Source organism: Saccopteryx leptura, chromosome 1 (genome assembly GCF_036850995.1).
Source record: "Saccopteryx leptura isolate mSacLep1 chromosome 1, mSacLep1_pri_phased_curated, whole genome shotgun sequence".
NCBI classification, from domain to species: domain Eukaryota; kingdom Metazoa; phylum Chordata; class Mammalia; order Chiroptera; family Emballonuridae; genus Saccopteryx; species Saccopteryx leptura.
In genome coordinates, this window is record NC_089503.1 from 156,027,526 (window position 1) to 156,039,976 (window position 12,451).

Below are 12,451 nucleotides of genomic sequence, written 5' to 3' on the forward strand. Positions count from 1 at the left end.
CTCCTGAAATTTGTATATTAACCAATGTCACCCCAATAAATTTTTTTAAAAATCTGAAAAGATTTATGCTACAAAGTGTGTGAAAGTAAAAGAGAAACGAGCTCACCAAAAGTGCTATTTCTTGTACCTTGGCTAAGAACCAAGAGTGTCACAAGTGATGGGAAGTTCTCAACTGAGAGCCTGAGTTTGCTCAAGATTGAAGATTCAATTTCCCATGGTCTCTTTCAATTATACTGTTTACAAAAATTAGGGGATATTTTATCGCATCGTACTCATTTTGAAAATATCCCCAATTTTTATGACCAGTAGTATCATATATATGAGTGTACCCCCTGCTGCCCTTGCTTGCTTTCTGACAGTTTTGAGCAACTGTATGTAGGAAGAAGAAATGTCCTTTTTTATTTTTCTTTGCGCCTCTTGTGGGCCAGCGCTTCCTAGAGCAAATGTCCCGCTAAGAGCACCGACCCCTTGGAGGCACTGGCCACAGCCCCGGTCCACAAGCCGCATCTCGTCGGCCCGGTATATGAGGGTCAAGCTGTACTTTGAACAGTGACGTTTTCGACTCCGGAGTCGCGGCCCAAGCGCAAGCCCGCGCCCGCCACGTGGGGCGGAGGAAGTCCCTCAGGCATCCCCCAGGGGGCGGTGGGGCGCCCCGCGGAGTGCAGGAGTGCAGTCGGCTTGGTCGCGCGGCCTCTCCAGGGCCCATCCAAGCAAGTCGGGGCCCACGCTGCCGATGGCTCCAGCGTCTGGGCGCCCGGCCTGCGCGGCCCGCGTTCCGTGAGGTTCATTCTGCGGCCCCGGCTCTTCGGCCGCCACTTGGGTCTGCGGCACGGCGCCGGTTAAACCGAGAACGAACCCAGGTTTGACAGGAGGAACCGACAGGGCATTTTTTTTTTTTTTTTTTTTTTTTTTACTTCTCACCCCATTTTCCCAAAGGTCTTTTGGTGGGCGACAAAACTGGGAAGAACTCGGGCTAGCCCAATCCTTCCACCATAGAGCTGGTTCCCGTCGGCACCAGTACCCCTTCGTCCTCTCGGCAGGCCTGGCAGGCTGGAGCCGCTCTGGCCAGCGCCGGCGTCTCGATGGTGCCGACCGGCGCGGGAGGGACGGACGGGGCTCCGTCTGCGAAAGCCCAGGGTGGGCGGGGCTGAGCTGCGCTGCAGCAAGGGGCCGCAGCCGGAGACAGGGGCCACTAGCTCCTGCAGTGTAGGAGGCCCAGGTTCCAGATGGGGAGGGGCTGCAGGTGCTGCAGGCGCGCGGGACCTGAGGGCGAGCGGGGTGTGCTTTGGCCCGCGGGCCGGCACCCCCGGGGCCCCGGGACCTGAGCGGAGCCCGGCAGCGCCCTCCAGCTTTGTCGCTCCTTCTTAGTCCCGCCAGCCCTCAGCCTTCGCCTAAGCTTCGCGCTCAGGGCGTTTCCCTGGCTGGCGGGGGGAGGGAGCCGGGGGTCTAGCAGAGCTGCCCTTGGCCATCGTTACCCGCTGCGGAGCCCACACGCGCCCCTGTCCTCGGAGGCGTGAGTGCGACGACTGTGCTTAGTCCCTTCCCTGCAGCCGCCTCGGCTTCCCACTCCATCAGTCCACATCCTAAAAATTATTGCATCGCACCAAACTGATGAAAGGATGACTTTGGGAATTTGCTAAAATGTGAGACATCAAGTGGAAAGGCAGAATTGTATGTTTATTCGTAATGGTCATAGGAACTAGGCTATAAAAAGTTTCCGTCAAAGTGAGCAAGATTTGTTTCCTTTCTTTGCAGATTAGCTGTATTAGAATTGGCATCTGGTCTGGATATTGTAGCATTAAAGAAATTTGAGCGTCACAGTGAAGGGACTTATTTGTAAAGCATAATAAGGGCCATTTTAAATTGTGCTTTTACCTCGGGTTTTGGTAAATGTTTGTGATTGGGTAGAAAAGAGGGAGAGAGTAGTAGAAGGTGACATTTACGTTGGAAATTTGTTAGCTCTCCTTTGTTTTGACAAATGTCTAAGAGATTACTGAGAAACAATACATAAGGTGTAATTAAAGCAACTGGCTAATTATGTTTGTGGAATTAAGGAAAGAGAAGATTACTGTATACTGTAAAGACTCAATAGTTGATGGCATTTTACTGTAGTGGGGATGAGGTGTGGCAGAGTTTAGCCATTGCAGAAAGTGGCTCCTGCAAGTCATGGAGAAAAGGGGCGAGGAGGAGCAGCTGTTGTGGCAGAGAAGTCACATCCAAGTAATATCTTTAGTTCATAGGTTGAGGGCTGCTTACCTGCTTATCCCTTTTATTAGTACAATGAAATATTTATTAAACACCTGAGCACATCAGATTGTATGCATGACAGGTTTAAAAGAAAATTATAATTACTACTCTTAAGGAACCTGCCCCCCCCCCCACAATGAGTATGTAAAATAAACAGAGGCATTATTACAGTTTCAAAGGTTCTCAAGTTCAAGTTCATTTAGTTTGTAGGGGTAGGAGCAAGAATTGGAAAGGGAAGAAAAGAGTAAGAATAAAAACGGGTCACTTAGGTGTCCTAGCTGGAAACAATAAATAAGAGGAAGTACATTTATTGAATTTCTCTAGTTCATACTGAGAATCCAAATATCTGCACCAATAGCTGGAGAGGAATAGATGTCAGAATTGCACATTTCTGGGATCATGCATAGACCTTTTTAAAAATAGAAACTGTTTTTAGTTATCTATTGCTGCATAAGGACTTACCCCAAAAGTTAGGGACTTAAAATAGAACTTTCCTTCTGTCTCAGTCTGTCTCTTAATAGAGAAATTTAATACATTCACATTTATTGTGATATTTGTGTTTGATGTGTTTGGTCCTGATTGCTTTCTTTGGTGGGGGTAAAGTTTTCCTCTCTGCTTTTTTTCCCTTTTCTGTCTTGCTGTATTGGTCAAGTTTTCTTTATTCATCTCCCATCCCCCTAGATATTTAGAAGTACTGCTTCTCAATTCTTTTTTTCCCTACACATTGCACATAGGTGTTACACTTCAAAGGCAAAAACTCTTAAAATTCATGATTGTCACATAGGTCCCATATGAATCCTACAGTAATGATCCTTTTATGCTGTGTGATCCTTTTATACCCCCCACAATATATTTGGCATTTTAGTGTTGATGTTAATTACATTCTCTTTCTTTTGCAGATGATCTTTTTTCCCCCCAGACTTGAATACTCTTAAAATGTTTTTTCTTTATTTAAAAAAAAATTTTTTTTAAATAACCAACTCTGTTGTTTTCTTCCCCTCAAGCTTTGGGAATATTCTTTGAAAATGTACATATTCACTTGTGTCTTTTGAAGCATTCATTTTACTATGTACTGCTTCTGTTAACCTTTTATATGGCCAATCAGGCTTTTCATCGCCATTATCTCTTTCTTGTTTTCAGATTGCTTCTTTTACATGAAAGTCTGCTGTTGTTACTGACAATAAAGTATATTTTTCTCACTTTTTCATCTCTTCTGGAGTATAATTGACATGTAATAAAGTACATTGTTAAAATACATAATTGAATAGTTTTGACATGTGTGAGACTATCACCACAATCCCGATAATGAACATATCTGGCCCCCAAGTTTCCTTAAGCTCCTTTTTAATCTTGCCTGCCCCTCTTGTTCCCAGGCAACCATTGGTCTGCTTTCTCTCACTTAGATTAGTTTGTATTTCCTAGAATATTATATAAATTGAATCATACTATATACTTTTTTTTTTTCATGTATTTTTCTGAAGCCAGAAATGGGGAGAGACAGTCAGACAGACTCCCGCATGCGCCCGACCGGGATCCACCCGGCACGCCCACCAGGGGGCGAGGCTCTGCCCACCACGGGGCGATGCTCTGCCCCTCCAGGGCGTTGCTCTGTTGTGACCAGAGCCACTCTAGCGCCTAGGGCAGAGGCCAAGGAGCCATCCCCAGCGCCCGGGCCATCTTTGCTCCAATGGAGCCTTGGCTGCGGGAGGGGAAGAGAGAGAGAGGAAGGAGAGGGGCAGGGGTGGAGAAGCAGATGGGCACTTCTCCTGTATGCCCTGGCTGGGAATCGAACCCGGGATTTCTGAACGCCAGGCCGACACTCTACCACTGAGCCAACCGGCCAGGGCCATACTATATACTTTTAAAGACATATTTCTAAATGAAAATTACAAATATATAGAAAGGTAGAGGATAAGTATAATGAACTACAGTATCACCATTATTTAAACAACAATTATAACATTTCTCCATACTAAATTCATTTATTTTTTTTAAATCAATCTACTTTTTTACAGCATTTTTAGAAACGTTTGACCAGTTGTACAGACTGAGCAGATTGTTACCATGTCCAGCTGACCCTTGAAAACATGAGATTAGGGGTGCTGACCCCCTGTGCAATGTAGAATCCATGTATAACTTTTCACTCCCCGAAAACATATCTAACTACTCATAGCCTACTGTTGGCCAGAAGCCTTAGCAATGACATGAACAGTTAGTTGACTAATATATAGTTTGTACATTATATGCATTATATACGGTATCCTTAAAATAAGCTGGAGAAAAAATGTTACTAAGAAAATCATAAGGAAGAGAAAGTACATTTACAATACTCAACTGAAAAAAAAAACCCCACGTATAAGTGGACCTGCACAGTTCAAATCTGTGCTCATGGGTCAACTGTGTTCCTTCTCCCTCTGCACCTTTCTCCCTGTTAACATTTTCCTGAGCATGGTAACTTTGTTACAATTAACCAACCCATACTGATTCATTAGCACTGACTAAAGTCCACAGTTTAAGATTCATTTCTTGTGTTGTACAATTCTATGGGTTTTGACTATATACTCTTTATTATTATTATTACTGGATGGGCTTTTTTTTAAACTTAGAATGAATTTGAGGTTCATCCATCTTTTTGTGTGTGTCACTTTTCTTCTTATTTCTCTCTATTCCACATTTTGTTTATTCAGTCTGGTTGTTTCCAGTTTGGAGCTAATGTAGATAAAACTGCTATGAACATTCATGTACAGTCTTTGTGCCTATGTGTGCTTTCATCTCTCTTAGGTAAATACCTAGGAGTGGAATGCTGAATTGTATGGTAGGAGTATGATTAAATTTCTGAGAAACTAGAAAGTGGTTGTATCATTTCACATCTCCACCAGCAGGGTATGAGAGTTCTGATTGCTCCACACCTTGCTAACATTTGGTATGGTCAGTCTCATTTTAGATATTCTTTTTTTTTAAGATTTTATTTATTCATTTTTAGAGAAGGGGGAGGGGGGAGAGAGAAGGGGGAGGAGCAAGAAGCATCAACTCCCATATGTCTCATTTTAGATATTCTAATAGAAATTTTGGTATTTTGTTTTGGTTTTAATTTGAATTTCCCTAAAAATTAATGATAGACATTGAGCATATTTCATATGCTTATCGGCCACTTGTGTATCATCTTTGTGAAGTACCTTTTCATATCCTTTGCCATTTTTGTGTTGGTTTCTCTGTTTTTGTTATTGTGTTTTGAGATTTTTTTTCTTAAATTCTGGATACAAATCCTTCATCTAATACAAGATATGTAAATATTTTTCCCAGTCTGTGGATTGTCTTTTCATTCACTTAACATTGTCTTTCAAAGAGCAGAAGTTCTTAATTTTGATATTCAATTTATTAGTTTGGTTTTTTTTTTAAACATATCAAGCTTTTCATGTTGTATCTAAGAATTCTTTGCATAACCCAAGGACAGAAAAATATTCTTTGTTTTCTTTCAGAAGTTTTATGTTTTATCATCCATTTTGAGTTCATTTTTGTAAATAGAGTAAGGAATGGATTGCAGTTCATTACTATTGCATATGGATGTGCAGTTGTTCCAGCACCGTTGTTGAATATCTTTTATCTATAGACTTGTCTTTGTGTGTTTGTCAAAAACGACGTGTATATGTGGATCTATTTCTGATCCCAATTTCTATTCCAGTGATTTTCAACCTTTTTTCATCTCATGTCACACATAAACTGATTACTAAAATTCTGTGGTACACCAGCAAATATATATTTTGCTGATCTGACAAAAAAAATAGGTATAGTTTTGAATGATTCATTCATTCACCCCAGATGGCTATTGTTGTGTTGGCTGTTGTCATTTTTTTATTTGACAGTCTAAGGGAAAAGAGGTCAGTGCTCCTGACTATATAGTCAGGTACTGCATGTTTCAGAATGCTCACATCACATTCGTGCACCTGCCAGCACACAGGTTGAAAATCACTGCTCTATTCTGTTCTGTTGATTTATCTTTATACCAACACCACATAAGACTTGAAATCAAATGGTGTAGTCCTTCAACTTAATTTCTCTTTTTCAAAGTTTTCCTATTCTAAGTCTTTTGCATTTCCCTATAAATTTTAGAAAAATGAGCTATGTATAGTTTTATTACAAAATGGAAGTTGAGTCATTCATAATACATCATTTCGTTATTCTTTAACCTCAGAATCAAAACAGTATAAAACAAAAACTTCAGGTATCAATGTGGGTAACTTGAACTGGACAAGTGATTTCACTATTCTATGACTGTTAAGCACTCACTCAGCACAGAATTCTGATATCCATTATATATCAGTGAAGTTCTTTGGTTAGAGTAAACAGAAAGGAAAAAGGGGTTTACTGGAGAACTGCTGGGGCAGCTCACAGACGTGACGGCGCACTGCAGGGGTGAAGGGCAGCTCGGAGAACCTCAGAGTTGGGCCTGAGGTCTTGATGTCCTTAGGATTCTTTGTTTCCTAGGCTATTTTGTGTAGCAGGGCCCATGTTCTGCAAGAAGAAAACGAACTTTCCTCACCAGTTCCACTTAGGAAAATTCTGGAAAGGAGTGTGATTGGCGCAGCCTGGCCCACCTTCATCACTAGTTTACTCACTACTGGCAAATAATTACTAGTTAGACATTACTAATTCATCACTACTACTACTAAGACAGGGACTCCTACTTGGTCTGCCCTGGAGTTTGGATATTGTGATGAGCAGTTTTCCCTGTTCTGAGAAGAGGTACGGAAAGTGGTGCCTGGGTCCTGAGACACTGGATGCCCACGACCATGTAGGAAACATTACTGAGAGATCAGTGACCTCAAAGTAATTGGTTACAGTCAGCGGGCTTTCTTACATTTCCCTTGATACACATTTCCATCGAACCTATCTCCTACAAAGCTACCCTCTTTGGGCCACATGTATATTATACATACTATTTTTTTTAATACTTGAAAGTTGTTTGGAAGGACCTTTAGTGCTCTCAACACAAGAAAAGGTCACTGTGAGGTGATGGATGTGTTAACTCACCTTATTGTGGTCATCACTCCACAGTATGTATGCATATCAAATTGACACGTTGTACACCTTAAACTTACACAGGGTACTTACTCTCTTGATTATGTCTCAATAAAGCTTGGAACAATAAAATTACAACCGTTTAAAAAAAAGAAACACCAGATTTTACAGTTGGTTTCATATCTGAAATTTCCGCTGATAATGTGTCGTTGAGACATTAAATGGCAGCGTGATCTTCGTTCATCGTTTTTCTCTGCTTCCTCTCTTAGGGTGTCTGGGAATGTTGACAAGGATAAGCTGCCCATTTCCTGATGGTGCCGCGCACATGGTGACCCGCTGTGCGTGATGGCCTCCGAGGCCGAGAAGGCCCAGGCTTTGCTCCAGTCCTGCAGTACCGCCTCCCTTCTCGCCAGCCTTGGCCTGGGGCTTTTCTGCCTGGTGGCTGACAGGGTCCTCCTGCAGCTCCCCATGATTCAGCAGCATGCCTGGTTGCGCGCCCTCTCCGACAACGCGGTACACAGCGTGATCGGCATGTGGTCCTGGGCCATAGTCATGGGTGTCAAGAAGAAGACTGACCTGAGAGAAGTCTTCTTAGCTGGATTTTTAGCCTCTGTTATTGATGTAGACCACTTTCTTCTAGCTAGATCCCTGTCTTTACAGGTAAGAAGCGTCTCTGTGTAAGGTTTGGGGTCTTTAATTGTGTCAGCACCATTATATTGAACTTCACAGCATCGTTTTGGTTAGAGCTGGAGATTAGCCTTAGTCTACATAATAAGAAAGCCCAGCCTGAGCAGGCGGTGGTGCAGTGGGTAGAGTGTTGGACTAGGACACGGAGGACCCAGGTTTGAAACCCTGAGGTTGCCAGCTTAAGTGTGGGCTCATCCGGCTTGAGCACCGGCTCACCAGCTTGAGTGTGGGGTCATAGACATGAGACCATGGTCGCTGGCTTGAGCCCAACAGTTGCTGGCTTGAAGTTGAAGGTCCCTGGCTTGAGCAAGGGGTCACTTGCTCTGCTGTAGCCCCTGGATCAAGGCACATATGAGAAAACAATCAATGAACAACTAAGGTGCTGCAACAAAGAATTGATCTTTCTCATCTCTCTCCCTTCCTGTCTGTCTGTCCTCTCTGTCTCTGTCTCTCTCGCTAAAAAAGAAAAAGAAAGCCCAATCATCCAACTTTTTTGAGTACAGCAGATTACAACACACACGAGTAGCGGGGTCACTCTCAGGACTGCCCTGTGCTTTCTGTCAGGGTTCTTTCTTCAGGGCTATACTTCCATTTCCTCCAGAGTCTTCATGTTTTATGGTTAGCATGTAGCCCCTGCGTGACCCGTAACTGTTGAATGGCTTCAAGATGATCCCAGTCCTGGGGAATGACTTGAACAGATTCATACCCAGGTGTCTCTTAGAGTGAAAGATGTTCATTTCATTGGGCTGAGTAGGACACAGTCCCTGCTAGAGAAACTGAGGAATTTCATTGAGGCATCAGGGATTTAATTATACAATGACTGTTAGCCTTGCAAATGAACTAAACTTCAAATGGCAGTGCAGATAATATTTTCCGAGTGTCAGCAGAGTGCCTACCTTTTACATGTTTATGATGTGCAAACACTTCAAGGAAAGAAATATAATCTCGTAGAACGAGGACTTTGCTTCATTCCTCGCTGGCCTAGTACAGTGCCTGGCTCACCAAGTCACATGTTCAGCAGATGTCTGTTGAATGAATGAGAAATGATTGCTTCTTCTTCCTATTGTGTGCCAAGTAGTATAGCAGGTGTTTGCCAAAGGATGTCTTACTTGTGTCGACACTTACCCAGCGTGGAATCAGTAGTTTCTGATTAAAGACATATTTTAACTTTTTGCTGTAAGTGGAGGCAGCACAGGATTGCAATCAGAAGACCTGAGTTTGAATCCTAGTGAGTACTGCTAGCTTTTCCTCTCTCAGTCTCAGTTTCCTCATCTGTAAAATGTGGATGGTAATGTTAATTGCCTGAGAGGGCTGTTGTGAGGGTGAAATGAGCATGTTAAATAACACACCTTAACAAATAGTTAACAATACATGTTAGATGGGGATAAGCTGTGTAGCAGGATGAAAAGTGTGGTTCCTAAATGTATAAGCTAGACTTACCTATTTTATTGTAAATTTTAAAGCTGTTGGGGCTATAGGAGCTGCAGTGTTAAGAGTAGAAGCTGCAGTGTCAGGCAGACCCAGTATGAGTCCTGGCTCTGCCACTGTATTGTACAACCTGGGGAAGTCACTTAGCCTAAGTCTCGGTTTCCTCTTTGCAAAACAACCCCTGACTCATGGGTTTGTTATAAGAATTAAATGAGCTTGACCAAGCGGTGGCACAGTGGATATAGCATCGTCCTGGGACACTGAGGACCCAGGTTCTAAACCCTAAGGTTGCTGGCTTGAGCACGGGCTCATCCGGCTTGAGTGCGGGGTTGCCAGCTTGTGCATGGGATCATCGACATGATTCCTAAGGTCGCTGGCTTGAGCAAGGGGTCACTGGCTTGGCTTGAGCTCCCTGATCAAGGCTTGTATGAGAAAATAATCCATGAACAACTAAGTGAAGCAACTACAAATTGATGCTTCTCATTTGTCTCCCCTCTCTCTTTCTTTCCCACTTCCTATCTCTCTGAGTCTGGATGTTGCTCTATAAAGACCTTTAATAAAATCTTTTTAAAATTAAAAAAAAAGCATCTATAAACTTTTGTTTGCCAAGAAAGGAAATGATACAAGTATTGCTGCCCCCCCCCCCCCCAGGCTGCTTTGACTCTTCCACGAAGACCATTCCTTCACTGTTCTACTGTGATACCCGTAGTGGTTCTGACCCTGAAGGCTGCTATGCATCTCTTCAAGCTCAAAGACTCCTGGTGCTTTCTTCCCTGGATGGTGTTTATATCCTGGACCTCACACCACATCCGAGATGGCATCCGTCATGGCTTGTGGATGTGCCCATTTGGGAAAACTGCTCCCTTGCCATTCTGGCTCTATGTAACAATCACATCATCTTTACCTCACGCCTGTTCATTGCTTATGTACTTAACGGGGACCGGACAAGTAATGTCTTCAAAACATGGGATTCATATCGATGTCTGAGTAACCAGGTAGCAGCCTTAGAGAGGCAAACGTTTTGGACAATGATAATTAAAGGTAGCCAACATTAAAGTGAATTTTAGAAAACGTATTAGGTACTTATATTAATATTGTAATTCCTGAGTCCTCTAGCTCAGGAGGCATGTATCAATTTTTAAAAATGACATATTTGTTGTAATTCTGCTTCTCTCTATATAACTAACACTCTAGTGCAGTATTAAAGTACCATTTATGCCATGATATATTTTTATTGTTTCTCCAGTTTATCTGGCTTTAATAGCTCTATTAGATTAATATCCACTTAAGTTTTTTGGAAGTATAGTTTTAAGGTAGTCCATTTCCTAATGAAAAACAGTTCAAATTTTAGGGTGACTAGTTTGTGGAAAGTTAGCATTATATTCAGATCCTTGTTTTCCTGAGATATTGAAATAAACGGCTAAAGTAAATGCAATCACAAATGAGATATATAATGAACGCTAACATTTCTTTCCTGTCATAGAGGTTGATCTGGACTGAAGTTTCATATGCCAAGTGCTTTAGTGGGTGGTGGTTACTGAGAGAGTCAGCTTCCGGGCACTTGTGAGAAATTATCACAATATTCATAAAAGACAGTAACTGATATTAGATCTAAGTTATTGTTTCAGAAACCACTTGAAGAAATTATTGTAATATGTTAGCCATGTAACATCTTCCTGAAATATTATTTTTTTCAGGATCTTTGCCCAAAAATTCCCATGGATTAGGGTTTTAACTGTTTTTGAAAAACATAAATGAATTTAACAAAATATTTGTCAAAACTTAACATGCTCAAAATACTGATGTTTGGCTCATCACCATAGAACTTGAATTCACACACACAAAAGGACTTAGCAGTATGTATTATCATTTTGAATGTGAGCTTTTGAATGTTTCGTTAAAATTGGTTTAGTTGTTGTCAATTTGTTTATATACACTTCTAAAATATTATACTATTACAGTTATATCATTAAAAAAAAACCCTTCCTGGTACTGAGAGACAAAACACTTTTTTCAAAATGAAGTTGTTTTAGAAAATTTTCTTTTTTCTTTTTTTTCCTCTTAGGTTGATCTTCTATTAAAAAATGATTAGCTTTGCCCTGGCCGGTTGGCTCAGTGGTAGAGTGTCGGCCTGGCGTGCGGGGGACCCAGGTTCGATTCCCGGCCAGGGCACATAGGAGAAGCTCCCATTTGCTTCTCCACCCCCCCCTTCCTCTCTGTCTCTCTCTTCCCCTCCCGCAGCCAAGGCTCCATTGGAGCAAAGATGGCCCAGGCGCTGGGGATGGCTTCTTGGCCACTGCCCCAGGCAGAGCGACGCCCCAGAGGGGCAAAGCATCACCCTCTGGTGGGCAGAGCGTCGCCCCATGGTGGGCGTGCCGGGTGGATCCCGGTCGGGCGCATGCCAGAGTCTGTCTGACTGTCTCTCCCCATTTCCAGCTTCAGAAAAAAAAAAAAAAAATGATTAGCTTTGCCTGACCAGGTGGTGGCACAGTGGATAGAGAGTCGGACTGGGATGTGGAAAGACCCAGGTTAGAGACCCTGAGGTTGCCAGCTTGAGCACGGGCTCATCTGGTTTGAGCAAAAAGCTCACCAGCATGGACCCAAGGTCGCTGGCTCGAGCAAGGGGTTACTCGGTCTGCTATAGCCCCACTGTCAAGGCACATATGAGAAAGCAATCAATGAACAACTAAGGTGTTGCAAAGAAAAACTGTTGATGCTTCTCATCTCTCTCTGTTACTGTCTGTCTGTCCCTATCTATCCCTCTCTCTCTGTCCCTGTAAAAATAAATAAATAATACAAATAAAAATTAAAAAATGATTAGCATTTATTAGAGAAGGAATTTAGTTGCTGTAAATGTTACCTTTGCCCAGTTTAATATTATTCTGATATAAAAGCCAGTGCCCCAAAGACACCTGCTTTTGTTTTGTAGCATATATGCCATCTGCTGTAGTTGTCTTTTCTTACACATTTGTGGTTTTTAAGGCTACTCATTGTGTGCCTTACTCTCAGAGAGCTGGTACAATGCCTTACTTATCCCAAGCAGGTTTTTCTTATGAAATTAAACAGTTCC

General features: G+C 42.5%; 1 protein-coding gene across 3 annotated transcripts; it reads left to right on the plus strand.

Moving 5' to 3' along the window:
- Positions 1–585: 585 nt before the first annotated feature.
- TMEM267 (transmembrane protein 267) lies at positions 586–11,911 on the plus strand. 3 transcript variants are annotated; one of them, XM_066378078.1, is made up of 4 exons: positions 586–860; positions 7,536–7,926; positions 10,033–11,487; positions 11,861–11,911. In XM_066378078.1, the coding sequence occupies exons 2-3, from the start codon at positions 7,612–7,614 to the stop codon at positions 10,366–10,368; spliced, it is 651 nt and encodes a 216-aa protein (XP_066234175.1). In that variant the 5' UTR covers positions 586–860; positions 7,536–7,611; the 3' UTR covers positions 10,369–11,487; positions 11,861–11,911. The 3 variants fall into 3 exon arrangements, with proteins under 3 accessions (XP_066234175.1, XP_066234181.1, XP_066234188.1); XM_066378084.1 differs by lacking the exon at positions 586–860 and adding an exon at positions 1,133–1,243; XM_066378091.1 differs by lacking the exon at positions 586–860 and adding an exon at positions 1,270–1,671.
- Positions 11,912–12,451: the final 540 nt, after the last annotated feature.

Bases quoted from the DNA above. Each gene is read 5' to 3' on its own strand.
- TMEM267 (XM_066378078.1), top strand. From the start codon at position 7,612: ATGGCCTCCGAGGCCGAGAAGGCCCAGGCTTTGCTCCAGTCCTGCAGT. The intron at 7,927-10,032 runs GTAAGAAGCGTC...CCCCCCCCCCAG, and splicing joins CTAGATCCCTGTCTTTACAG to GCTGCTTTGACTCTTCCACG.